The sequence below is a fragment of the Photinus pyralis genome, unplaced genomic scaffold (assembly GCF_008802855.1).
Source record: "Photinus pyralis isolate 1611_PpyrPB1 unplaced genomic scaffold, Ppyr1.3 Ppyr1.4_LG6, whole genome shotgun sequence".
In the NCBI taxonomy this organism is placed as follows: domain Eukaryota; kingdom Metazoa; phylum Arthropoda; class Insecta; order Coleoptera; family Lampyridae; genus Photinus; species Photinus pyralis.
Window position 1 is genome coordinate 11,151,482 of NW_022170663.1, and position 27,879 is coordinate 11,179,360.

At 36.6% G+C, this 27,879-nt stretch overlaps 1 protein-coding gene across 1 annotated transcript in view; it reads right to left on the minus strand.

The window, feature by feature from the left end:
• LOC116173314 (puratrophin-1-like) overlaps positions 1–27,879 on the minus strand; it is a 114,356-nt gene that overhangs the window by 74,011 nt on the left and 12,466 nt on the right. The window contains exon 2 of the mRNA XM_031490692.1: positions 16,664–17,267. Coding sequence (XP_031346552.1) covers positions 16,664–17,267 — 604 coding nt within the window. The remainder of the gene's footprint in view (positions 1–16,663; positions 17,268–27,879) is intronic.

Genomic DNA, 27,879 nt, shown 5'->3' on the forward strand with positions numbered 1-27,879 from the left:
CCCTTTGTATGAGCATAAAGTCACATCACATTTAATGTCACTATCTATTTTACTCTTTTGTGGCGTAAAAGCTTGAAATGTACGCTGTACATCCTTCTTCAGCTCTTCTAAAAGGTCTAATGATCATTTTTAAACGTTGTGAACGTCTCAATCATTAAATCTATTGGTAATTTTCGATTCAGGTAAGCAGATTCATATAGCAAAGAAACCGTTAAGGGATTTCTTGAAATGTACCTTATCGCAAAATCACAGTCTCAAATAAAAATTCATACATGCAATACCTAATAGAAATCTCCCACAGAAGATATAATCCTTATTAATTGCGATTTATTCTGGCGTCAGATTTCGAAAATAAAACGCATTCGAGGTTGTAGCTAACGTAAATTCCTTGCATTCTCGAGATTTGCAACCAATTTCCTATTCTTGGCAACAGCAACAACATTAAGTAAGTAACGTGTGTGTCACTTATACCATGTAAGTAAAACTAATTGCTGTGACATATTACCTTATTTGCCTTTATGTAATTTAGTTTGAAAAAACTGGGCAGGTTGAAAATTTGCATTTGAAGTATCTCGTTTGCAACTCACAGGAAACTATGCAATACCGATTTGTTTCACATGTGTATGTGACACTGGTAGCATTTTTTGAACTACAAACTAAAGTGATTGTTGGGCAAGTAAAGGCGAAGGCAAGGTAATAAAGCAAGTTGCAACAGTTTTATATGGCACTCACCTACGCCAAACACAATTTGTACAACTTTTCGTGTTCTAATAACTAAATTTTTAAATCGCTTGGTCATTCACTTCGGCTCGATTACAAAAAGTAAAAGTCACGAGCGTTACAAATATCTACTCTCCCATGATCATCAATCGGATAAAATGGGCATTAACTTCGTTTGGCATTAGCCTAACAAGGCCAACCTTCGACACCTTCTGCTTTTGTTATTGGTGTTTTTCGGTCATGATGTGTAAACCGAGATGAAGAAGATGTGATTTCTCCGCAAACAAAGAAAGTGACCCGATACAAAATTAGGATTGCTTAGAATTTTTACGCCGCTGCCGTCGCCGATTTTATTTGGGGAAAAATTGTCGGCGAAAGTCCATATCGGAAATCCCACGCCTTTGTTTGTGTGGGCTTACTGAAGTTATTAAATAATTTATTCGTACATACTTCATTAGAGGACGCGTTGGCGATTTGCGTAACTTATTGATAAGTTCCCAATGCCGTACATATTCCAAATTTCTCAGATACCGGTGTGGGGTGCGTAGAACATGTCGTGACTGTCTGACACATTTAATAATCAGTAGTCCAGTGCTAATCTTTTAAACAAACAGCTCATGTGATAATTATTTAACGGTCCAGCTTAGGTATTTTCTCCTCGCATTTCTTTTAGCACGGGAATGATTACTTCCTTGATGTCTTCATGCATTTATAAATATATTAATTTATAATGCATGAGTTTATGCGATTTTCTTGATGTTAAAAAGCACCTAACTAGTTTTACCTGCTTTATTATTTTAAGGCATCCAAGGTTTAAACATTCATTGCGTTCTACTTCGAGGAACCGTGCAGTAGTTACGAGTCGTCCGAATTAAATACGTCCTCTTCAAGTGGCATCACGGCCATCTGTAAAATCATTTTGTTTTATTCGTAATTTCTATAATTTTATCATCTGTAAGGCGGTGGAGAATACGCTCAGCTAACGTGATATCCTGAACGTTACAACGTTATTTAGGGGTTAGGCGACTGCAAATTAACAATTTCACAGGAAATAAAATATTCTAAGAGTACATGACGTGTTGGAAACTGCACATAAGTTGAGGAATTCTGAACTTTATTTTCCGTCATTATCAACAAAAAAGCACCTTGACATCAGAAAAGTTGAAGCTGCAGAAATCCATAGATAATCTGATCAATCTGGGCCGAAAGTAAGGCAAATCCATATTTCGGACAATTGCCCAACGCCGTCAACTTTATACATACACGCATACCACTACTGTGCCCACTCTTATACAAATTGTACTACATCAGGCGTGGGCAACCTTTTTTTCCAAGGGGCCAAAATAAAATTTTTCATATGCGCCACGGGCCACACTTGCAAATCCAAATAAAAAGTATGTTTAAAGAAATCAATATTTATCTATTTCTTTTTGGTCTTGATCTATTTTTTGCTTTCGTAAAAATTATTTTAAAAAAATCAATAAGTACTCCTGAAAATTGTATCCAAATTTTCATTTATGCTCTTAAGATTTGTTGCAATATGGCTTAAAAATATTGCTTAATCCCAAAACACGTGTCGTTATATTGCCCCACCCGGTATATATCGCGAGGAAAATTCTGGAAAATATTTGGCTATATCTCTGAAACAAGAAATTCATCATTAACTAGGCTTTCAAACGTTTTGGAAGCTTCGGATCGCGTCCACTAGATGCTGCACGTCTAACATAATCATATTAATTAATTAGAATTTTAAATGTAATTTGTGGGCTCTATGATTAACTATGAATTATATTAGCGGGCCGGACAAAACTTATCGGCGGGCCGTGGGTTGCCCACGCCTGTACTACATGAACACCTTTTGAGCGGCGGAATGCATGTTCCTGCTTCGTTGATAATAATAATAATAATGACATTTATTGAGCACACACCATACAAAGAACAGATATTATACATTACATTACATAATGGGTGACTCAATAGGGCGAAGTTCAGACTGGAATAAACCGTGTTATTCCGTCTGCTCTACCATTCAACCCCCTACATATGAAATTAACAACAAGAGACCAAGACATAAAAAATCTAGCAAGAAAAAACTATATGATAATAAAAACCATTCAGTATGAAGGCACAAATGAAAACCTAAAAAAAAAATTATAGCAATAATGATATTAACGATGGAACTTAATGCTGTCTTGCAAGGAGTATGAGGCGCAAGCGTTTTTTAAAGAGACTTTCGGATAAATGTTTTAAATGAGATGGTAATTCATTATACGTCTTTGCAATATTGTAACTGAAGGAGCGTTTAAATAGTGACGTTTTGTGAGTAGGTATAGTTATAAAAAAACGATCTCTAACATTGACATTATGGACGTCAGCTCTGTATGTTACCTTTTCAAATAAATATGACGGAGTTTTGGTTTGAAGTATGCCATGGAACAAACAGGCAGAATGTAATATTCTTCTGTTGTTCATATCAAGCCACTGGAGGGATTTTAATTTATGTGTAATCGTATTTTCGGATACCAAATATTAGTCTAAGGCAAGAATTCTGCATTCTCTGAATTCGATTGTAGTCTCTTTTGTCGATACATGGGCCATACACACTATTACAATAGTTAAATTGGGAAAGCACTAAGGATTCACAAAGCATAACCTTAATACTACGATTAATAAGAAATCGGCTATTAAATATTAGTTTAATATTTGTAAACGCTTCATTAATTATTTGAGATATATGCTTTTTGAAACGTAATTGGGAGTCAAAAATCAATCCAAGATTTTTGTATTCATTAACGACTGGTAATATTGCCCCGTTGGACTCAACAATTATTGCATGCTTGAGCGTGTTAATAATCGACGTTCGGCCAAATAGCATAACAGCTGACTTATTGCAGTTAATCTGGAGTCCATGTTCTTCAGAAATCTTAGCTATATTATACAGGTCAGAATTGAGTTGATTATTGATTGTATTAATGTTAAGGTTTTCAGTCGGAGCTTGATATAATAATTGTGTGTCATCCGCGTACATGTGATAAGTGCAGTATTCTAAACAAGTGTCAAAATTGGAGGTGTATATAATATACAGTAAAGGTCCCTGCACTGACCCCTGCGGAACACCTGCTGTAACAGCAATGGGGTTTGACATGTGGTCATTTAAAGACACGCGTTGTGTTCTATTGCTAAAAGGAAGCTTGAAATAAATTTAATAGAATAGTCGTTAAATCCGATAAATTTTAGTATTGCAAGGAGAACAGCATGGTTTATTCTATCAAAAGCTCTAGAGTAATCGAGCAAAATAAGAACTAGCAGTTTTTACGATCAATTGCAGAAATAATTGTGTCTGTGACGTGCAAAAGGGCAGTAGTGCAACTGTGCCGCGACCTGAAACCGGACTGTAAAGGGGGAAGAAAGTTTTCAGAGGTTAAATATGCCCTGATCTGCCTATCCATGATCCTTTCCAAAATCTTAGACATACAAGGCAAAATACTTATTGGACGTAGATCAGTAAACTCCTTTGGATGTTTAATTTTAGGGAGAGGTATTATCTTGGCATTTTTCTATGAATTTGGGAATACACCAGCGATAAGACAAGAGTTGATTATGTGGGTGATCAAGTCGGTTAAATATGGAAGGCATAACTGCAGCATGTACACACTAATCTGATCCAGACCTATCGATTTAGACTTTATCAAATATATGCAGTTAAGTACTTCTACTTCAGTAGTGGCGGTAAAACTAAATTTATGTTTAGAATTGCTATTATAATAATGAAGTAAAGTATCATTGACAGGTGTACTTGTGTAGGTACAAAAAGAACTATTAATTTTGTCAACATCACATAACTGGGGAGGAATTTCATTATGGCATTTGGTTCTATATACATCAGCTTTGCGTAGCTCTGCCCAGATTACCTTAGGGTTATTATTAGACGATTTTAATTTTGCTTCTAAAAATGATGCAGTTTGAAGGATCAGATTGAGAACTGTCAGTGAAATAACTAAGCGCAAGGCCAAGATTTGAGAACAATTGGCGCAATGTAAATTTTCCTACGGCCCATTTTAAATAACTCAACACCCTGTATATGTACTACCAATACGAACTCCAACCTAGGAGATCTCGAATCGAGACAATTTCTGTGGAAATTATTCTTTAGAAGACGATTAATTAGAGGTTTTGTTTCTATTGATTCAGACCCCTAGCTAAGATATTACATGAATTTTTCAAGAAGTTAGTTACCATTTTTGTAGGAACCTACTCTCTTTTAAACCAGTATTCATCACATTCGTTTAATGGGCTTCCATATGAGGAAACTTTTAAAACTTGACCTTGATCGGAAACAAACTTTTGGATTTTACACTAGCCTTTGGACTTGAATGGCGAGGAATGGACTTTGACCGGTCGGCAACCTTTAGACTTTACACGAATCCTTAGACCGGAAACCAACCTTTAGACTTTGAACAGCTGGCAATATGAACTTTGACCGACTTAGAACGGATGTGTAATGGACTTTGACCGGTCGGCAACCGCCATGGACTTTGAACAGCGGGGAGTTGCAATGCGAACGATCAAATTTGAAATTAAGTTATACATTTGTCACGTTAGATCAATTTACTCGAAGCAAGTAGGGCCACTCCGATCCAAATACCAACAAATAAATCCTACTAATATACTCTCAATAAATAATTACAATGTAATTATAATTTTTCTAGAAGTGTTAAAGTTACCATTTTTGTAGAAAACGACTCTCTTTCAATTCAATATACATCACATTCGTTTAATTGGCTTCCTGACTTCCACATGACGAAACTTTTAAGTTGATCTTGATCTCATCACCTGAATATCATCATCACCATGATAAGCAACGTTTAAACGTTGGGCAAACTGTCTGGACCTCGGTCTGGTCTTTGATCAGCAACAAAATTTTGTACAGTTTACACTAACCTTTGGACTTGAATAACGAGAAATGGACTTTAACCGTTCGGTAACCTTTAGACTTTACACGAATCCTTGAACTTTGACCGGAAACCAACCTTTAGACTTTGAACAGCTGCGAATGGACCGAATCAGAACAGGTGTGTAGTGGACTTTGACCGATCAGGAACCTTTGGACTTTGCCCGATCAGCAACCTTTGGGCTTTGAACAGCGGAGAATGAACTTTGTCCCGATCCTGCTTGAAATGTGCGCATGTGTCATTTTAACGCACAATCTTAACCAGTCAGTTGGACTTTGACCGATTTAGCACATGGAATTTTATCGGTCAGCAACCTTTGTACCTTGAATAGCGGAGAATGGGCTTTGAACAGTGTGGACTTGGATCGATAGCTTGACCTACTTTGATGTGACCTTGAAATGTACGCATGTGTCATTTTAACGCACAACCTAGACCTGTCAGTCTTCTTCCAGATCGTGGCGAGTGTACACGCGAAGTGGTTTGTGTCTTGTGCAATGACGTTTTTGTATAAGAGGCTGTGAACCTGGACGGATTCTTGCATAGAAGACTGTGCAGTAAATTAAGATAAGTAAATCTAGAGTAAAATTAAACTTCCTGGACCAATTGACAAACTAACCCCCAGGGTGCCAACCTCCGAAATACCTCGAGTCACACCCCCGGCCAACTGCTGAAATACTCCAAGACCAACTACCGAAATACTCCAATTGGCAAAATTTGACCTTGCATCCCAGAGCAATTGCCAAAATTTAACCTTGCACCTCGGGCCAATTGCCAAAATTTGATCCGGGGCCAATTGCCGAAATTTGACCGTGAATTACGGAGAGCGGAAGTTTTGAAGTCATCGAGAAGTTAAGCTCTTTAACCCTGAACCCGGAGAGTGTCCTAAAGATAGACCGCATGACGTATTTTAGTCCGCCGCATATTGTACGCAGATAACTTATTTTGAATGATATGTTCGTCTTCCGACGGATTGCGAAATTTCTGCAATCGCGTGAAATTTCAAAAAGCCCAACCGCATTCTATCTATCTAGGAGTTTCCATCGATTGATTTTTTGTTCGTCAACCTTTTGCAGACATTGGCCCATATGAATAAAAGGGAGCATATGCTTATACTTGCAAAATGTGCTCCTTCACACTGGGCGACTTAGCAGTGCTGCTGAGCAGCAGGACAGGACGCAGTGCAGCGCTGCTAAGCAGCCCAGTGTGAGGGGGCACTTCCGAGTATTAACTTTGAATTTTGCAAGTATAAGCATATGCTCCGTTTTATCCATACGGACCATTGCAGCAGAAAGATGAAATAAGAGAGCGAACATGAAAAGTAAGAAGAAATAGTGAGGACAAAACCCGATTGGATCAGAAGAAGAAGGTCCGTGGAAAAAACGGAAGAGAACATGAGAGAGTAAGGCGAAGGTAAAAAAGAAAACAAAACTAAGAAACGGGTACATCATCTCAAATGTCAAAGAAGATCCGTACAACAAAAGATACTAAACTCCGGGAAAAGAGCAAAATGTACATTGTACATAAAACTTTGGAGAGTACTGCCATAAAATCAAACAATGATGTAGTAGTCTATGAAAATGGAAGGGAAAAGGAACTTACTATTCTTGAAATACCCTTAAATGTATGATGATAATTGTCTAAAGGAATCTTGTGAGGTTGAGTTACTAAGTCTGAAGATTATTATTCACATAATTTGTGGTGGTCAATGAGAATCTTATCGGTCTCTTGAAAAATCAAACGATATAATGGGAGCATTTCTTTCGTTTAAATGACGTCACATCAGCAAAAACAATAGCCAGAGTAAACGTAGAAAAAGGTACCCAAAGTCGCTCGAAATTACGGCGATCCCTGCTTTCCATGCTTATGATTGCGATTTTTCTCATTCAGAGACTTTGGGTCAAGAATTTTACTATAAAAATGTCTTGCCATTGAATTTAAAGCGAGCCATTCCTTTTGACTTTCGAAAAACGGAAACACCATTTCACAGTACAATAAATCTGTCATTATCCAACCAAATTTAACTAACAACAACTGCTAGACATAAAAGAACTTGATTTAAATTAACCGTTGCTACAAAAAAAACCTAAATAATAAAATCTCAGATATATAAGTTGGCTCAATTACAACCATTGAAAGTGCCTATACATTTAATTACGCATACCAATTTGTTTAATCTAAATTTATGTGGCGTTGTACGATGCCAGTTAATTGTAGGCAGTCGGACACCCCATGCCAGCTTTTACCGGCGGAATGTAAAAGAAAACAATAATTAAGCAATAAATTCCTCCTTTAGATTTCCTTTGCGTTGTAAATCGCGAGGAGAACTGCTAATTTTCCGACGTTCACGTTTCTGGAAATGTATTAGCGTTCCGTGTTGTCCGCCGTTGGCCTAGATCTCGGCGATGTCGGAAAAAACACAGTGCAATTAATTGCGGTAGCAGCAGGAAGCGCGCCGTTTGTGCGGGTGAAATTCTTTTAGTTTAGGCTGTTCCCTGTCAGAGGAGGATCCGTCAAATTTTGATTTCACTAAGCGCGAGAGAGTGACGTGCGTGTCGTATTTAGAAGGCACTACTAATTAATTAGCGTGAACGAATACCACCGACCGTCACTGTCATTAGTAATTTTAGGTTAAATACATAATTATTTATGTTAACAATATAATAAAATACGGAAGAAGGCGACTTTTTTCACCTTACGTGCATATTACAAACGCCCTGAGCGCTGCACGTTTTTTAAAGACGACGACGGACACTGGAAATGTTCTTGAAATGTTGGTCAAATGTAATATGTGGGTTATTTCTGTTTTAGAAGTAGTAACGATCGTAATATTTAAAAACTTTCATTTAAGTAATTAAAATAAAGAGTAATTTGTTTTCCAAACACGTTTTTAACATGTGCTAATTTTATTTGAACGTCTTCAATGATATTGTTGCGAATTGTATGCTAAACGTCTTCGATTACTTTCGTTTGTCCGATTTTTGCAACTGAAAACGAGGTTTGATGCAAAACGAATTACTCAACTACATAAAATGTACTACTAGTGGTCCTAAATTGTTGCCCTGAGCAACGCCTTCCCTTACATTACACGCTACTCCAATAAATCATTAATAATTAAAATTAAATTAAAAATAATTAAAACATTACACGACATAGTGTGATGACCTTTTCGGTAAAGCTCTAGAAATTAATTGAGGCAAAAGGTAAGAACCTTAACCTATGTGGCATTGAGTCATCGACAAATATACGATAATATTTCGAGAATGTGGGCCAAGATATGCACGCTTGATTACTCGTACAATCTATGATATGTTGATCTTGTCAATGAGTCACTCTTCACTTCAAAGCTGTTTAATGTTAACAAAAAAAACGCGAAAAGAACACGGATTCATTTGTTTCCAAATGATGTTGAATTAAATCACTGCCCGGTTTATTTTAAAATTTCATTGCTTTTTATTTTTCTTAAAGTTAAAGTTTAGAATCATGACTGAAAGAAAAGGCCGAGTTAATTTTTTTGCGCTTTTCTTCATCGTGTCAAGTAATGACAAATGTTGAAACTGGTTTTTTGAAATTCAAAGGTTTGTTTCAAAAAATGATTTGGATTCATTGTTAGTCCGAGCAAACGTGCCGGTAAATACTCAAATTTGCAAGGGGAGTTTATTTAGAATTTTATTGCAAATGTAAAATGTTGACCTGAAATTTCTCATTCAAATTTATTTATGCATTTAATTTACTTACCCTCAAAACGTATTGTCGAAAATTAAGAGTTTTCGTCTATAGTTTAGTTCTACAGGGTCGCTATTACATAATTTGGGACAGGCCCTCACGCTAAAACTGTTTGAGATATACACATGAAAATTAAACGCTTCCATTTGAATATACAGGGCGTTTGAGTGCGACCGCCATCTTGAATTGGCAACATGTCATGTGATACGTCATTAGAAGGGTTATTTTTCCCTCTTTCTGACTACCTTAATCGTATACGGTGTTAAATTAGGAACTTCAATAGAGTTCGAAAATATGATCCAAAATTGGTTTGAGTCGTAAAATTTGAAGAATCAAAAAAAAATCGTAAAAACGAACAAATTTGGGGAATACGAAGAAGTTGAAAGATTCCAAAAAAAAACAGAAAAATGTACAGATAGCTAAGAGAAAAATGGGAGCAGTTGAAAGAGACAAACGAGTTTAGTGAATTTTTCGAATCTAAAGGGTTGAAAAATTTCGCTGAAGCGGAAGAATCTACAGAACTGAAAAAATTAAAAAAGGAAGAATTCGAAGAATCTCAAAGTAACACAGAAATTTAATATTTTGAAAAAAATGTAGTAATTCGAAAAATGTGTAGGGCTTGAAGGTAATTGGAGAATTTTAAAAATTCTATGAAATCTGCAGAATCTAAGACGAGGATATAAAAAATTAGAAAACTCCGAATAACCCGAAGCATACGAATAAATCAAAAGGGGACATTCCTAGAAAATGAAGAATCCAAATAATTCTAACAGTTTACAGATAAATACTAGTGTAAATATTTTGAAGGATCCGGAGAATTCGAAGATTTGGATGACTTCGAAGAAACAAAAAGAAATCCAAATTCAATGAAGCTTAATGATCTGATATGAAGGGCATTCAAGGAAGACAAGAGGAGGAATTAAAAGTATTCGAATTTAAAAAAATTAGATTTGAAGAATTTGAATAGTCGGAAGAATTTTAAGAATCTTCAGGATATCGGAACATTTTAAAGAATCGAAAAAATTTCGAGACTCGAAAAATTTGAAGCAACAAAAGAACTGGAAAGTGTTCAAGAATCTGAAGCATTCGAGTTAGTCATTGAGAAGAATTGATAGATTTCGAAGAATCGGAAGAATCCAGAAAATCTTAAGACAATGTAGAATTCGCTCAAAAACGAAAAAATTTACATTTGATAGACTAGAAGAATCCGAAAAAATGGAAATACATGAAAACTTGGCATATAAAGAATCCAATAAAGAATGACAAGAATTCGAAGAAACAGATTGAAAATATTTAAAATTTGAAAAATTTTAAGAATTAAATTCAAAACAGTGGAAGAGTTTGATGGATTCGAAGAATTCTAAAAATGTGAAGATTCCCAAGAATCAAAATTTTACTTTCTGCGGAAGCCTGTTTTGATATTAATATAGATTTAAAAATAAATTAAATTAAAATCTCACCTCAATCTTGAGAAACTGAAGAATCATGCGGATGCGAAGATCTGAAAGAAACGCAATGATCCAAAGAAGATAAATAATCCTAAGAATTCAGAATGGATTTGAAGAAACGGATGAATTTGACGAAGTTCAAGAATCTGAAGCATTCGAATTACTCATTGGGGAAAATTGAAAGGAAACGAAGATTCGGAAGCATCAAACTGAACCGAAATTTCATGAATGAACTTTGAAAAACTGAAATAATAACGTATAATAAATGACAAGACCAATCCAAACAATGTTTACATTGTAATTTTAAGCAGTCTGAACAATCGAAAGCATTGGGGAAAAACGTAACGTCGTTTTAGCCGCCGATAAGGAAAACAAGATACCGCCTCTAATTGTTCCCGTAGAGTTATTTTAATTATTCTTGCAGTATCCGAAAGCTCCCGTCATTTGGAAGATGAGAGGAAATTAATATTTTGTGGTATCCGTTTCGTTTATTAATCATTAGAAGTTTACTTTCCCTAATTTAAAACCAAGATTACAACGAGAAAGGTCGCCGTAGTACGATAGATAAGTAGATTCTTGCTTGACTCGAGAATTGCAATCAGCAATGGATCTTAAGTGAACTATCGAATTTTGGAATTTCAATCCGATCAATTAAGTAAGCATAATTACCGGTAGATGTGTCGCAGCAAACGGCGCCTGATTCACATTGGTGTCAAATGAATTTTAAGCCGTTTTCCGGATTTTTGTAATGACAGGGAACCGATCAATTCATTAAAGATGTTTTAATTTTTGAACGATGGCCGTGCTTTTTGGGAAACTCAACTTTCCCTTCTCGAAATTGCCGAATTTAATAAAAGGGAAAAAACAACGTGATTTAGAGGACATCTTTTTGCTTTTTCTTCGTGGTAAAGTGAATATTTAGGTTTTATCAAGTTTTTAGCGAAGTAAATTCAACGCTATTGTCCGCACTTTGTTTGCCTGTCTGTACCACTACTAGTCCTCCAGTTTAAGCTTTTTCGTTGTGGTTTCTTTCTTATTCGGTGTAGTACAGTCCCGAGACCAGAACGATAAAAGATTTTTTAGATGAGTCACTTCCTTCTCGAGTTATTACTGATTATGTACGGCAAAAATACGCGTTTGTCGATCACGAGTGACCACGTTTTTAACTTGTTATAATATCGACATACATTAAAATTTAGATAACTCGATCAATTTCGGCCTTCTTCTACAGCCCTCCAAAATGTAGTACTAACTTCATTGAACCATCCAGTATCTAAAATTTTCCCTTCACTTCACATATTTTGCACTAAAATTAACGTTGGGCTACACAAATTTGACGTAATCCCAACACGTATTCGGATTATTTTCGCGGCGACCCGTGTAAACTCTATCGCGCTTACGAAGTTTACTCTTTAGCAACCACGTGTGGCCAAAACTCGTGGCCCAAAACCGAATGCGCTACTCGCGTCCCTAGTCGTTTTTAATTTTACAAAAACCACCTTCAAAATGAGGCTAAATCTTTAAATATTAGCCAATAGACTTCGGCACCCGTGTGCGTAAATACCATTAATCAAAATCAGCTCCTGATGCCGTTTAAAAACCAATTCAGCGCTTGTCACACTGCTCGATGACATCGCCATGAGTTTCTTATTTATCTGGTTTGGTGACGTAAATGATATTAAGATTGTGTTACCGCCCGTCAGACTGGCGCTCTAATAATTTTAGTCCAGGCTATATAATATTTTTGTATGAAAAAATTAGTTACCGGGCGAAACCGGGTTTTTCAGGCAGGTGGAATGAATAGAATTTTTCCGCGGGTGAAATCACGGGGGTTGAAAGGGGTGGAAATTGGAATTTTGCAAATTGTGGTAAAACAATTGATTTTAGACGAAAATGTTAAATGTAAAAGTTATAGAGATTAAAAAAATGAGCAACTTTTGTATCTGCACTATTTTCACATAACCTCCAATTTTTCTAGAAAAACCGGAAAAACTGTTTTTTTTCCGCTTTTTATTCTTATTTTTGCGAAAAAATGTCGTAGGAGTTTGAAATTTGGAAGTAACATATCCTGTTTTATGATAAAACGGAAGATAATTCTTTGGGCCCATAAAGTTGAACGGTTTCCAAGATCTCACGATTTCTGAAAAAAATCACCTCTTTTTCAAGGGGATGAAAAATCTATTTTTTTTTTCATCGTACAGAGGTGCGCGGGGTAGCAAAATTTTCGTAACGACACATTTTAATAATCAAAAATAAAAAATATTATTCCAATAGAAAAATTTCAAGAAAAGCGGCAAAAACGGGGTGATTTTTTACAGAAATCGTGAGATCTTGGAAACGGTTCAACTTTATAGGCCCAAACAATTATCTTCTGTTTTATCATAAAACAGGTTATGTTACCTCCAAATTTCAAACCCCTACGACATTTTTTCGCAAAAATAAGAATAAAAAACGAAGAAAACAGTTTTGAGGTTATGTGAAAATAGTGTAGATACAAAAGTTGCTCATTTTTTTAATCTCTATAACTTTTACATTTAACATTTTCGTCTAAAATCAATAGTTTTGCCACAATTTGCAAAATACCACTTTCCCCCCATTTCAACCCCCGTAATTTCACCCGCGGAAAAATTCAGCTGTTTTAATTATTTTTTCCCAATTTCTATTCATTTCACCTGCATAAAAAAACCCGGTTTCGCCCGGTAACTAATTTTTTTTGAAAATAAATCATTTTAGAGCTATTTAGCCTGGACTATTTTGCCTAGGCCGTTAGCCGGTCACGACGTATCCGGTAAACTATTGGCTCACAAAATATAGATCATCAACTCCATTAAGAATTCACTGACGAAAAATTTGAATTAAATAGAACTTTAGAGAACACAAAAAAATTCGAAAAAATAAAGTCAATTACAGGACTACCTCTTAGTAAAATCATAGGTTTAACTGACGGGAAGTAATCGGCCTTCGTTAGGGTTGCATTGGTGGTGTTTATTAGGGTAAATTAGGCCAAGATGAAAGTAATTCAAAAATTTGACAACATGTGGATGTTACCATCACTTCATTTAGTATCCTGTGCTTTTAATTGTTAGTGTTTGTCTGATGTTTTGATTACAAAATTTGGCACATGTCGCCATTTAACCATTCAAAGGAATCTTGGACTTTTTAGGCGCATTTTTGCAAATTTATTTGTAAAAGTAGCTTTTAATCTCACTTTGGCTGGCTGGCTGGCTGGCAGCAAATGTGGGCGCGTAGAAGAACTCTTGTAGAAAGGCAACGGGTGTACGTGTATCTACAAGGCCGTGTAATTTGTCAACCTTAGGGACAGGGCTACATGATGTGGGGTTGGCGACATCTGGGCGTCATCCTCGAGCGTAGTATACTAACGTGAAGGTTTTTCAGTTTTTTCCTATCTTCTACTACAGTTTTGGTCCGATTCTTTTCAAATTGGTGTCGTCGGAAAGATGTTGTAAACGCACACAATTCCTGCGTGGCGGAATTTTGTTTTTTGTCCTAGGGGCGAAATTAACGACCTTTTGCAAGGCTCGCGCGCGCGTCTTCGAGAGGTAGTCAACTTCGGGCACCTTTGACCTTCCGTTGCAAATTCTGTCACGCGTTTTAACGTTTCGTAAATCTCGAATCGCTGTCTCTCTTTCTCGTGTCGCCAATAGAAGCTCGAGCAATGAGAAGTGCCTCCCAAAAATTAAGTACTATCTTGTGGAAGGTTTTTAGCGAAATCCACCAAAATGTGGGTGTAATATAAGTATGCACCGAAAAAGGAAATGTGGTAGCCTCCGACAAGATCTAACTGATGGTGGAGTGAAAACTTCAAACGCGAATTTGGGGTGAACGGGGCGTCGGAAGTGGGTACCAACAAAGGGAATGTGGTAGCCCCCAACACGATCTTACTGATGGTGGAGTCAAATCTTCAAACGCGAATTGCGGGTGAACGGGACGTCGGAAGTGGGTATCGTCAAAGGGAATGTGGTAGCCTTCGACATTCGACTTTTATTCATGGTTGAGTCAAAAGTGGCTAATAGAATACTGATCTGCCACACAAAAATGCGCTGAAGTCCCTTCGATCTCACACGAGGACTTTGATAATTTTTTTCATCTCACATTGTAAGTACTCCCTAATTTTATTAGAATTGCTTAAATTACATGTTTTACACAGTAGTTCCACTGAGGAAGAGTGGCGATAGGCACTAAAAATATCTGGACATCCAAATAAATTTTTGAATTACTTTCATCGTCACCATACGTTTCACTTTTTTTTTCAGTGATAAAGGCTTCGACTGCTTTTGGTCTTTCGCCTCACGTACCTCCTTCTAACTTAAATCTTATTGAATATATCAATACTCTTTAAAAATGAAATAGGTTTAACTTAAATTAAATTAGATTGAGTGTTAGTATCATAACCAATATTGCTTCAAGGTAACTGTTGGACATTTCAGGGAAATGCGGTTATTGTCAGGATAGTTTAATATGGGGACGAGGAGTTTGTAGTAAATCTGAAATTTGCATCTACGAGGCCGGTCCGATAAGTTCTTGCCTCGCCGCGGAATGGCGCGACTATCGCAAGAGAACTATCGTGTAGGATATTCTCGTAGACGGCTCTTGTCAATTGTTTGGAGTATAACATATTTGGCCTTCGAGCATGTTTGCTCTGGAGTAATTATTTCCATTATGATGTTATGCACTCATTTCTATGGGTTGCCCTCGGATCAATTTCCATTATCTTTGTCCGCACACAATTTGACTACCGTAGTTTGTGTATTCGATCCCCATAAGACACCGTAAACAACCGTAAATTTTAACGGAGTATATGAAGCTGAATATTGTAATTTTTGTGGAAAAGAATCCCATAAGAAACTTAAGGAAAATAGTGGCCGAATTTAATATCTCTTCATCATACCTAAAAGTCCTCATGATAACCAATAATGCTGTAAGCGATTTAAGAAACGATCAAAGCATCATTCCATATTTGATTATCTACTATATATGGCTAATTGGGCAACAAATTGTCTAAATCTATTTCTGCAATTGCCTTTAGCTCAACTCCATTTGATCGTCCCCCTGTCGGATCGACTTTAATTTATTTTTCCTGTGTATGAGCACAATATCATCATGGTGTTACTAATTTTTATGATTTTTTTAAGGTATCTGAACCGCATTTACTAATGATGTGGCGTTTTTAAAAATGGAGGATTGACCAAGACGAGTTAGAGCAGAAAAGAGTTCAAATGCTGTCAGTTAATCTGAGGTAGTAATGAATTCTGCATTCTCATCGACAGCAAACATTGAACTGCATGCATGCATCAAAGCTTATGCAACTAGTTCGCTACCCACAATTGTTAACACTTGTAACTCGCAATAAAACACGTAAAATCTCAACTCGGAACGACACGCTCTCATTAAGAACGTAACGATATTATATTCAAAGTGTAAACGTCAGAATAAAGTGTAAGAAAACGGTATGTTAATGAAGATTGTTGTCAATTATGCTAATGAAATCCTACGAGCGCACAATAAAACAAATACTACGCCAAGTGGGGCTAATCGCATGATGCATAATGACAGAACAGAAAAGCTGATCCGATCCGAGTCGCTCTTGGGCCTCACGACTTTGAAATGTCGAATCTACCTGCTCGTACAATTTTCACCCGGAAACAAAAACCGGCATTATGTTTTATATCATGCGAAGTCGGCGGATCGCTAATTGGAATATGCTAATTTGGTTATCATAGATCTTCAGATGGTATCGACGTGCAGATCTTCATAATGGATTAGCAATAAATTAAGTCCTCGTTAAAAAGGTTCACCTACTTGTTTTTGTCGACTCTCGATCTTCATCCTCGTCACTATCGATGTGCGGAATTGGGCCGGCGAACTCGAACATCGGACTGGTTTGTATCGAGGTATCTTTCTTGAGCACCACGGCCTCGGGCGATCGGCACGAGCACTGGCACGAACAGACCGTATCGCCGGAAGTCTGCTCCTGCTGTTCCAAAGGCACGTACTGCAAGCACTGAGGGCAGGGATTGGCGAGATCGTCGAGGGGCACCCTCTCGATGGCGTGCTCCACGGATATGAGCAGATTCTGCAGGAGCTCGGGCAGTTCGATCCCCTCCGAATCGTCTATGGCAAGACTTTCGACATCCATTACGGACCGAAGGGTTGAGCACATGATTTCATCTAAGTTGTGTAGAGGACTTTTGAATTCCCCGATCGTTTGGCAGTGAAATTGGGCGGAATTTCGCCAGATAAGGGCTAGCTCGAGACCGGGCGCGCTTCGTGTCCGTATGCAAACGTAGCAATCCGCGTGACGTACTAACGTCGACGATAACGGGCCGAGGTGGACGATTATACCCGATGCGCCCAAAGATAGGGGCCAACCAGATGGTGCTGATCCTGAATAGGCATTTTTATCCTGAAACAAAAGAAACGTATAAGACTTCATTTTTCACAGTCTGCAGTTATCTGTGCTGTTTCATACAGAATCTCGAATTAGAGTGGTAATAGTAGTGCATGCTAGTATACTGTTTTTCATTTCTGCCCTTCTTCCTTGCAAGTACCCGTTGGTTGGCACATTTTAAGAATAGTTGTGTTCATCGCAATTCAACGACTAGTAATTGCATTTTATGGCGATTAACCGGATGTTTTATAATTCTCGAAGTAGGTCATTTCGGCTCGAGTCTAAACACTTAACTCTCATTGTGGAGGATATAATTGAAATTACGTAGCGGCCATTTTCTTTAATCATTTGTTAATTGTGCGTTTCAGGACTTTTTATTTTAAAATTTTATTATTTATTTTAAACCGTTACCGTAATATTGTTTTTTAATTAACCCTCTTATTAAACGGAGGTAGGCTAAACTCACATTAATTAACGCAGTCGATCATGGACCGCAATGCAAGTATTTTGGCTACTCTAGCCATCGTCATTATTTGCGTTTGCCGATTACGTTACCTACCTTGTGGATCACCTCATCACCGTTATTTAACTCACATGGATGTTGTTGGAGGATAGTTCCAAAATAATAATATTGTAGCGAATGTTCTAGAACGTGCACAAAGCGCCATTGCATTGTTGCTGTTATAAATCAGTCTATTAAAAAAAAACATTCTATGTTATATTTACGTTTAGGTTTAGGGGCAATAATTTCATCACTTCCTTCTGGACACGATAGATATTTGTAAAAGTGATATTTATGCTTTCGCAATTGTTATGTAATAAGTTCGACATTCTTTTAGGCGGCAAAATGAAACCGACTTAAACGGAAAAATTCAATCCTGTGGGCAGAAACGGTAATAATAGTCTTCTAAACTCATTCCTCACCTCCGCACTGTAAATGTGGGAGCTAGAGCGCCACATTTTTTTTCTCTCGAGATTCGATTATGAAAACAACGTCCGCATTAATTATTCAATGGTTCCATAATACGATTAAGATAAATTTGAGCCAAACGGACGCTGAAAGGCACAAGCTAATAATGTATGTAGATTAACAGATAAGGTAAGCATGTAACTTATAATGACAGGTTGATAGGAATTGAAGTAACAACTCCTACATTTGATTTCTCTACCTATGTTCAATTAACTCGGCTACTATTTTAAAATCTATTTTGTCATTAATTCGACAACAGGTGCACATTTCAACCTTTTGAAACGACTTTAATGGCGTTTAAGAGTTAGTTGCGCAGCAAGAATAATTAGCGCCAGTTTATTTAATGCGGTCTTAAATAATTACGCGCGCGCTCATTACGTAACCGATTTTTATTTCAATCCTGGAGCATTAAAAATCTATAAACCTCTTCCTTATCGGGACATAATTGCTACGGCTTCCATCTTTCAAAAACTCGTTCGTATATAATAAATTACATTCGGTAAGTACGGGCTCGAGATCAATTTAGATGCAATTTATGATTCTGTTTGAGGGGTTCGTCATCCTTTCCCCAGCACACGTGCCTCCACGAAAAGCCAGTAGCTTATTTGGTACATGTAAATATTGTGCTATAGGTGTCAAGGTTAAAATCGTAAAAATCTATAAATATCCACAGCATATAAAAAACTCAAATCTGGAACACTTTACTGTATAAAAATGATCCTGAATCCATTTTAAACAATAGTGGTTCTAATATTGCACCTTGCGGTACACCACCTTTTCAATGGTTTTTGTTTTATTCCAACGCACGTACATTGTTTATGGTTCAATAATTCTTTAATTAGACTCTAATAATATTTTTGCACTTGGGTTTTTAGGTCTGAAGATCAGCAGCAACAAATGCACAAAATATTTTCTTAAAAACCGTGACCTTTGAAATCTTTAAAATCTTCTTTTCAAATGTTAATAGAAAGTTCGTACAGTAGTTTGTCGAATATTGCACACTCTTCTTCTTGAAATACATCTTAGCAATCGTAGAATTCTTTTAAAAAAACAACTTAGTAATTATCTTAGACAAATTTTCTGGATCTACGGAAAATCGGGTCACAAAACTTCTTTCCAATTTCGATGGTTCCATTTTTTGGGGGAAAACTCAGTGTAAAGTAGCAAATGGAAAAAAGAGAACAAAAGAGAAGATGTAGGGAAGGCGATCTAAAAACACGTACAAAGAATTTCAAGTAAAAAATTAGTAACATGGGGTACAAACGCAAAGATTCGACATCTTAGAGTTGAAATAAAACAAAAATTTGTGGGACGTTTTGTTACGTAGCCTAAAAACGGGAAAACAAATTAAGCCATTAGTTTAAAACAATATCCGCGATAAATTAGTAGGTAACATTTGCTGGCGTTTTAGGGCTTAAAACAGAGCCCGAACACTGCATTGTACCGGGGATTCTATGGCTGTTCTCCAAATAAAAAATAATCGTGCCACTCTGGCAAAAGACATAATCGAAATCGAGATCGAGATACCATAAAACCCCCAGGAAGTAGTCACCATTGCGTATGTTCTTTTGCTTTATATTGACCTTTCAGTAATCGGCAAGTTGGTCTTTCGCACAAGCTCTCAGTCACCTTAACTCAAGATCTTTCCAAGCTGTGGATAATAAATAAATAATAATAAATAATTCCCGCAACAGACTACGAAGGTGAAGAAAACTTAAACAGCGTCCGATCATTGGAACTTTAGGCTAATCACACATATAAAACTGTAAGCCAACTTGACATTATACATATGGTGGTTCAAATTCGTGACCCACCATTGAAATGTCCGCAACGGTGAGAGATACAGTGTAAATTAAATTGGGACCAAGGTACCCCTTTTTGTTACTAAAGAACGGATTTGGAATTTTTGGAAAATCTTTTAAAACATCCGAGATATCATCGAAAAACTGGCTTAAACGGTCGAAACTGGACGGTTCCCGTTAGCACCTTCACATGGGCACTTTTCTTTTAGAGAATCTGAATCTGTTATCTGAATTTTCATAACACGATAGAAGCTTTTTATTTTTTTTTTCTTTACCGATTTAAATTCCATTTAGGTAACCTTCAATTTGTGCTCTTATTTAAATTCTTACGCCATTTAGGTAGTACATTTGTTATTGTTATTACGATCTCTCTTACCCTAGTTCTTTATTTTCGCCACTAGAAGCCATGGAAGTGTTGGAGATTTCTTATTACAATAGTTCCTTGTTTTGCCGACGGAGGTCGCGCAGCGGTTCTTACTTCTTTCCTTGTAAAAGACGAACATATTCAACTGTTATATGATTGTATAAATTTGGTGAAGTTTTTCTCTTGTGATTTTGTTTTTGATACTTCGCTGACGCTGTTTACGGATATATTTTTCAATTTCTAAGGCCGTTTTCGGTATGTACTTTATTTATTTAATTTTTATTTAATTATTTTTAGACTTCTTACATCTGACTTACTCTTTTCTTTATTATTACCGACCTGATTATTGCTTTCTACATCGATATTTCTTGGTGGAAATTGCAGAATTTTGTATTTTCTGAATGCGCACGGAAAGTTCATTAGGAAAAATCGACCGCCATCTTGGATTCATGCACGCAATTACACTTCATTCTACCAACATTAGACACTAAGGACAGAGATGCGTATCTACCGCATTCTACAAGAGCCTGAAAACTGGATCAACACAATCTGACGAATCCGAAGCATCTAACTAAGCTAAACAGTAGCCGAAGATTATAAAGAATCCGACGAATCGGAAACATTGAAATTCGAAGACGAAACCAAAGAACCTGATGAGAATCCAGAAAGAATCGGGAAGAATAAAAGAGTTTAAAAAATCCCAAGACGCGACAAAATCTGAAAAAAATAAAAAAATATGAAGAATAGGAGGATCATAAAGGGTTAGAAAAACTGCGATATCTTATAGTACAACCAATGCAACGTCTGATCTCCGACACTCCGTTCTGAAGATATTTGCACTGAAAGTTTTGAGAACATCAGTAGCTGTGTCTTCCGACACGGCGTTTTCAAGATATTCGCTTCAACTTCACTTCAATTTTGCCTTTGTGAGTACTCTCCTCCAATAATCCGCTCTTGAGATTTAAGGAAGTATTCTTTTCATTGAGACCTTTCATTAGAGTACCATAAAGGATCAAAGCAATTATGCTCCCTCTCCCCATACAGCTCCCTATTTTGGGAAGGGCTAAAAAAAGGTTGGTAGAAGTTGGTAGAAAACATTTCCTTTTGTCGAAACCTTTAATTAAAATGCCATGAAAGATCCAAGCAATCCCCATCCCACCTATTGATATCGAGGAGTTTTGGAGTAAATCTATAATTTGTAGAACCAATTCATTTCTATGAGCATCCCCCCTCCCCCATTTTCAAAAATTTTACTTGACACCACTATAGGAAAAGGAAAGCAACATTTGAGACTAATTGGTTGCTAATTGGATATGCATGTTTCTTTGAAGGGGGGGGGGGGGGGGGGGGGAGTATCCGCTGGCCTAAGACAAAGGGGGTAATAAAACTATTGTCAATTTCATTACTGATCTAAGGAAATTCCCATCTCTGCCACAGATGAAAAATTCACCTCAACTCAGGTTCGAACACCCGACGTCCCTTCTGTGTAGTCCAAGTTTCTACCACTAAGCCAGGTACAACAGTCATCGGATCTAACTTCATTTTTTGTAAATGGAAGACCCTGTATAATTTAATCTAAAAAGATAACAACTTAAAATCTTTTTCCAAAAAAATATAACATTAAAAAAGATTCCAAAATTTTTACAAAATTTAGAAAATGCATTCTTGCATTTTTTTTAATTATTTGAACCTTTTTCTAATGTGATTAAGTCTATTCGAAACTCTTTTAATCACTTGAATCTATTTTAAACATCATCTCGGGTGTGTTCTATTTCTGAAAAAAGTTTAATACGATATCTTTTTGATTAAAATTCACATTCCATGAAAAAAAAGTAGGGTATGTCAGATAATTTTTTTTAATATCCCGTATATTTATTTTGAATACGGCTGATTATTTACCAATCATTATAAAGAAACAAAGTATACAAAATGTTTTGTATCTCTTTTACCTTAGAAAATATAGGGTGATGTTGAAATGGACAATTTTTTGACTTTCCCCATATCTTTTCAGCGAGGGTATATTTTCAAATTTTGATTTTATCATTTTGAAGCAAAAAGAGGACATGGCGCCTATGTTACGTATTTTGATAAACCTTGTAACAGCCGCTTTGTCGTACCAAAACATTTTTTTTGAATCTGTAGTTTATTCAACATAGGAAAATTATTACTTACTTAAACCGCTTCATAGCGAACGTGAACAAAAGTGTGTAGAATAAGAGCGATAACAAATTATGCATTTTCGATAAAATTTGGCTTGGATTCGCGATTCATACGAACTTTTCTCCCGACTAATTTTGCATTCATCTCGAAGATAATGTCACTGGGGTGGTGCAGAAAGTGTACGATCGAATAAATCTGTTTCCATAACTCTAAAGGAAGTGGCACTTCCCAACGGAAGATAAGATCGAATTTGTAACCAGAAGAGAATATGTTAATAACTGTAAGTTTTTTTAATTTTTTTATTTGGAATAGTGTCGAAAATCGGAAACTCGAAAATTTTCCGAATTTTTGTGCGTTTTTACAAATTAATCAGTTTTTACAAAACAGTTCAAATGTTTTCGCTGTGTATTTTTTCGCACTTGCAGCGTGCTAGAATCACAAAACCACAGTCAGATGCTACCAGAATTGGACGCCCTATTATTTCAATATGGAAAATTTTGAAAACTAAACAATCAAATCGACAATTCCCTATGTTTTAGACTGAATTATGTGAAAACGATCATGAAATGAACATAAAATTTTCATACAGAGAACCGTATCGGGATGTTAATTATAACCGTTTTAATTGGATATTTTATATAAGGCATCGGTAAGATGTCAATAATTATAGGTCAAACTGCGATCGCTGCCTAGCTCGCGTCGTTTGTCTTATTAATTATCTTCACATTTAGAATTTTTATTAAAAATGTAAGCGATTAACGTCACTTCTCCCGCTCGCTTTTCACAATAAATAGCTTCATCCTATAACGTTGTCGACACGGACTTCTAGTATTATATCTTCCTTGTGAAACTAATGTCGAACACTGAAAATATAAATGCACAAACATGGCACGGAACATGTCAATGTAAATTTATTATTCCGTATATAAACGTTGTTAAATGTAGAATTCAATTTGTAGAAAATCATGTATCAGAATTAAAAATGGCGATGCCCCCGGTTAAAGCTCTGACATATAATTTTATGAATAATTGCGTATAATATTTACTTACAAGCAATAACTCAACTTAGGTATAAGTGGGCGTAACATTGATAATTGTAATGCAAAATATTTTGTTCTAATGATTATTGAAAGTATTTCATTGTGTTATCGCCTCTAAGTAAATTATTACTATTATTACACGCTCCGTTCATCATTAATTGAATCCCATTTCAGTTAATAAATTGTACTTCTTCGTGATCTGATAATGCGAGCCCATCGTTAACTTCGCTTGTCAACTAGCGCTACGAATCCCACTACAACTACACGTAACCAACTTTCTTCGTTATCGTAATTAGAAAATTAACGCGTGCATAACCTGCCATCCTGTTTGTCAAACGAGCGCGACTTCTGTACGGTGAAACTAAGAATTTATGGTTTCTGTTATTATTATCGGTAATCTGTAGGAAAACGGTTTGCTTATTAGTTAATACCAAAGTCACAAGTATCGGTATTTATTACCCTGTTAATATGTAAATTGCTTTTGTAATAGATACACATAATTGGTTACATCAATTACGTTATTACAGGAAAAGGGATAGGAAGCTCCGCCCAGCGTTTCAATCGACATTCTAAGCTTAGATTTTTTTCATTTGGTTTCATGGAGGGGTTCAAAAGACCTGTACTTTCTGTGCGTCACTTGTAGGTAAATGGGGAAATAATTAGTAATTTTTTTATACTTTACCTAGTACAAGTAACTATTTTTGCAGCTAAAACTGCTCCACCTACCCAAGATACTATTCATGTCCAAACGTAACAGGTGTAACGAAGTACACAGTTTTCATACCGGAATTTATGAACACACCGTACATAGATAACCGCTATCAGTTTTAATGACCACCCGGTATCTAGAGGCGCTTCGCTACGAAAAGTGTTGTTCGAGAGCTATTTATTTCTTTAGGAGTTTTATATCGATATTGTAAGTAATTTTCAATCATCCGACATCTCTCGGCATGGGGAAACAAAAGAAAAGTTAATATTTTAGAATTTCAACTCCGTTAATCAATTATTAACAGATTTTAATTCCCCGATGTTTTTAAGGAAAAACAAACATTAGAACTGCATGCGATTGACTCGAAATTCCAGGTGACAATTGGGCATTGTTGGGCTACCGAATTTGGAAATTTTAATCCGGCAAGTTAAGTAGAGCTAATTAAATGAGTTGCAGAAGATCGCAACCGAACCAGTTGCAAGTGGTTCCATTAGAAGAATCTCAAGAGCAATTACATATTTTTATGTTTATCGCAGACCGCACAATTAGAAATTTTATTTTTTGGATCATAAGAATCGAATACAGTGTGCCGGCTGGAAAACCGTAGATCCCTTCATAAAATGTAAAAATTTTCTAAAAGGTAAAGCCGCCTAGAGGGGATCTTTTTGCCTTATTTTGTGTTTACCCAAAACGCAAGATAACTTTATCGCAATTGTTCGTTGTACTCGAATACGTTTGTTCTTTTATCCGTCACCGTACCGATAAATTTACAGATGAGCTCTAATACCGCTAATTAATTTACGCTTTGTTGCATGCGTTCCCGTTATAGGAATCCCTACCGTGTCCGTGTACTGTAATTCGGTTTTAGTTGCTTTCCTGGACGTAACCGTCAACCTAATTCGGAACTAAGCCGTTTCTTCAACTCACTGCTTGTGGCTGCCGATTGTGCCAAACCTCCGAGACCATTCCGAAACCGCCCACTTGGCCAGAAGCGAGGCTTTATTCTTCTGGTGGGGCTCGAGTCTGTCCGACCGTTCCACCGACATCACATCCAGGTGGTTGCCGTGTGTCGCTACTTTCTCTCGTGGTGTGATTTAATTCCAATAATTTATACATTTATTTATTTTCTTATTCTTAGATTTTAATATTGATTCGCTAATCATATTGTTTCATTTTCATGCAATTTGTGCGCGGACTTGCTACGTTGGTCGCACAAGGACCCTCAACATTGTAGTTACGCTTGTAACCTACTGTGCTATGCAACACATGGATGTGGGCGAGAATTTTTTAATAGTTTGATGGTTGAAGTTAGGTCAAGCAGAGACTTGGGATTTGGCGTTGATTTTTTTTATGGTAAAGTTTATGATTTCCTCAAAAATTTGTCGATTTTGTATGTGGGCCAGTATTCCTGCATACGGTCCTTATTACTGTTTAAATGCGTGTGAATGCTTGAGGCGCCGAGAAGTCGTGGCAGCAGACGAGATTAGCTGGAATCACAAGACTATTTTGCAAGGGCTACATTCGTCATTTTCACGTTAGTTATGTGAGTGAAGGAATCTCATTGGCTAAACGTTGAGAAGAAATGGAGAAGGTTGTGCGTCCCAAAATGGGTGTGAATCAGAAAAGTTAAGTAGTGCGAATTTGGTCGTTCGCGTCTGAGGCAATGGGTATTAAGCCGCGAGACAATTCTCATCGAGCCGCGGAGACAATTAAGAATCTGTTAAGTAGCCCACCCGTGGAGCGTTGTTTTTTTATGATGTGTTAGAAAAACTCGGATTGAGCCGCGAACGAACTTAAGTTAGTCACCTGGAATTTATCGCAAGGTGGATTTTTGGTGGTATTTTAATTCGAATCGATCCATCGAAATTAAGCCGACCACCTGTGGAAAAGTTGCGTGCGCCACCAGTAGCGAAATCCGTTTAAATCAAAGGAGAAAAACTGCGAAAGGCAGGAATTTTTTTTATAGCGTTGGCTGTTGTGGCTATCAATTTTGGTAAGTATGAATTACATACTATTTCTATACTTCAATGTGTAGTTTTTTTAATTTATTTATTATTATATATAAGAATGACGTACAGGTACAGTCAAACACTAATCGTTACTTGATTTTAATCCGTGGGATTAGTTAACCAGGCTAGACCTGAGTTCTAACAAGAAACACATACATAATACTAGTAATAATAATGACTTTATTAGACCATATTTACAAGAAAAGAAAAAAGTATTTCATATAATACCCAACCGAAAGTTGTACATTTTTTTGTAGAACAAAGTTAGAGAGATTTTTATTACGCTGTTGAAAGTGAATGTTTAAGTCGAATGAAAGAAGTCGCAAGTACGACCGGATATTTTTTATGACTTTAAGGTCATTAAGATTTATTTTGATTGGTTGGTTCTATAAATCCCTTGCGCGTGGTACTTGGTTTATGTCTATGTTGTGTTTAATCGAGCCCAAATTCCGACCCAGACGAGAGTTCTCATAGGACAGACGAAGGGCTAAAGAAATAAAATTGTGGAAGTGGAAATATAAGCAAATAAAGAGAAGAGCAATGAAAAAGGAAAAAGATGGACTGATGAACGCTAAGAAAGGAAACAAAAAGGTAAAGTAAAGGGAATGGGGTTGTAAGAATAGTAATGGTGTACGAGGAGTAACAGAAAGAAAAGATTGGTGGAAACAAAGGAGTTGAAAACAGAGAAGAAAGTGGCGGGTTTGTAGAGAGAAAGTATAAGTTGAAGAAACAACAAAGGGAAGAGTAGGAATTGCTTTAAAACTGACAAAAACATGGGGGTCGTGATAAATAGGGATATTAAACTTGCATGGGGAGTAAAGCAAAATCGGTAACAGATTAGATTGTAGTAAAGAATGGAAGAGCTGGAAGAGATAATTTTAAGAAGAAAGGTAAGAAATGGAACGGTACCGATAGAGGCGGAAAAAAAGTGGGGAATTACAGAAGAACAAAAAGAAGCAGAATGCGACAAGATGGAGAATAACAAAAATTTGAAATGCAATAGCACGTAAAGAGGTACAAGAAGAAGAAGGGAGAGAAAAAATGAAAGAATAATGGGACGGTTTGTACCGAAGAGGAAAATATCAAAACAGAAATGGAAAGAGGGAAAAAGTGGGATGTGAGAAGAAGTTGGGAGAACAGAAAAGAGGGTACAAAAACATGAAAAGAAAGTAATATGAAGAGGCTGAAGAAATTATGGGAAGTTGATAAAAAAGAAAGGAAAAATAGGAAGGGGATCGTATTCTTCAAGCTGCTACAAGGGGAAGTGATAGAGGAAGAGGAGTGAAGGTGTAGTTTGCTACATAGTAGACGAAAGGACAAGAACACCGAAGATATAGGGATAGAACACAGGATGGAAGGATAAACAAATAGAGAGAGGAAACAAACTGGTGAAGTTGTGCTTGTTAACAAAGAAAATGGCGAGAACAATGAAAAAATTACTAAACAAACGGATATGGATGGGAAGAGACGGATACGAGGAGAGAAAAGAGCATAAAACATAGAAAAAAAAATTTAATAAGAAAGAACCGATCCAAGGAATTGGAATAATGAGAGAAAGCCTGGAATTCACAGG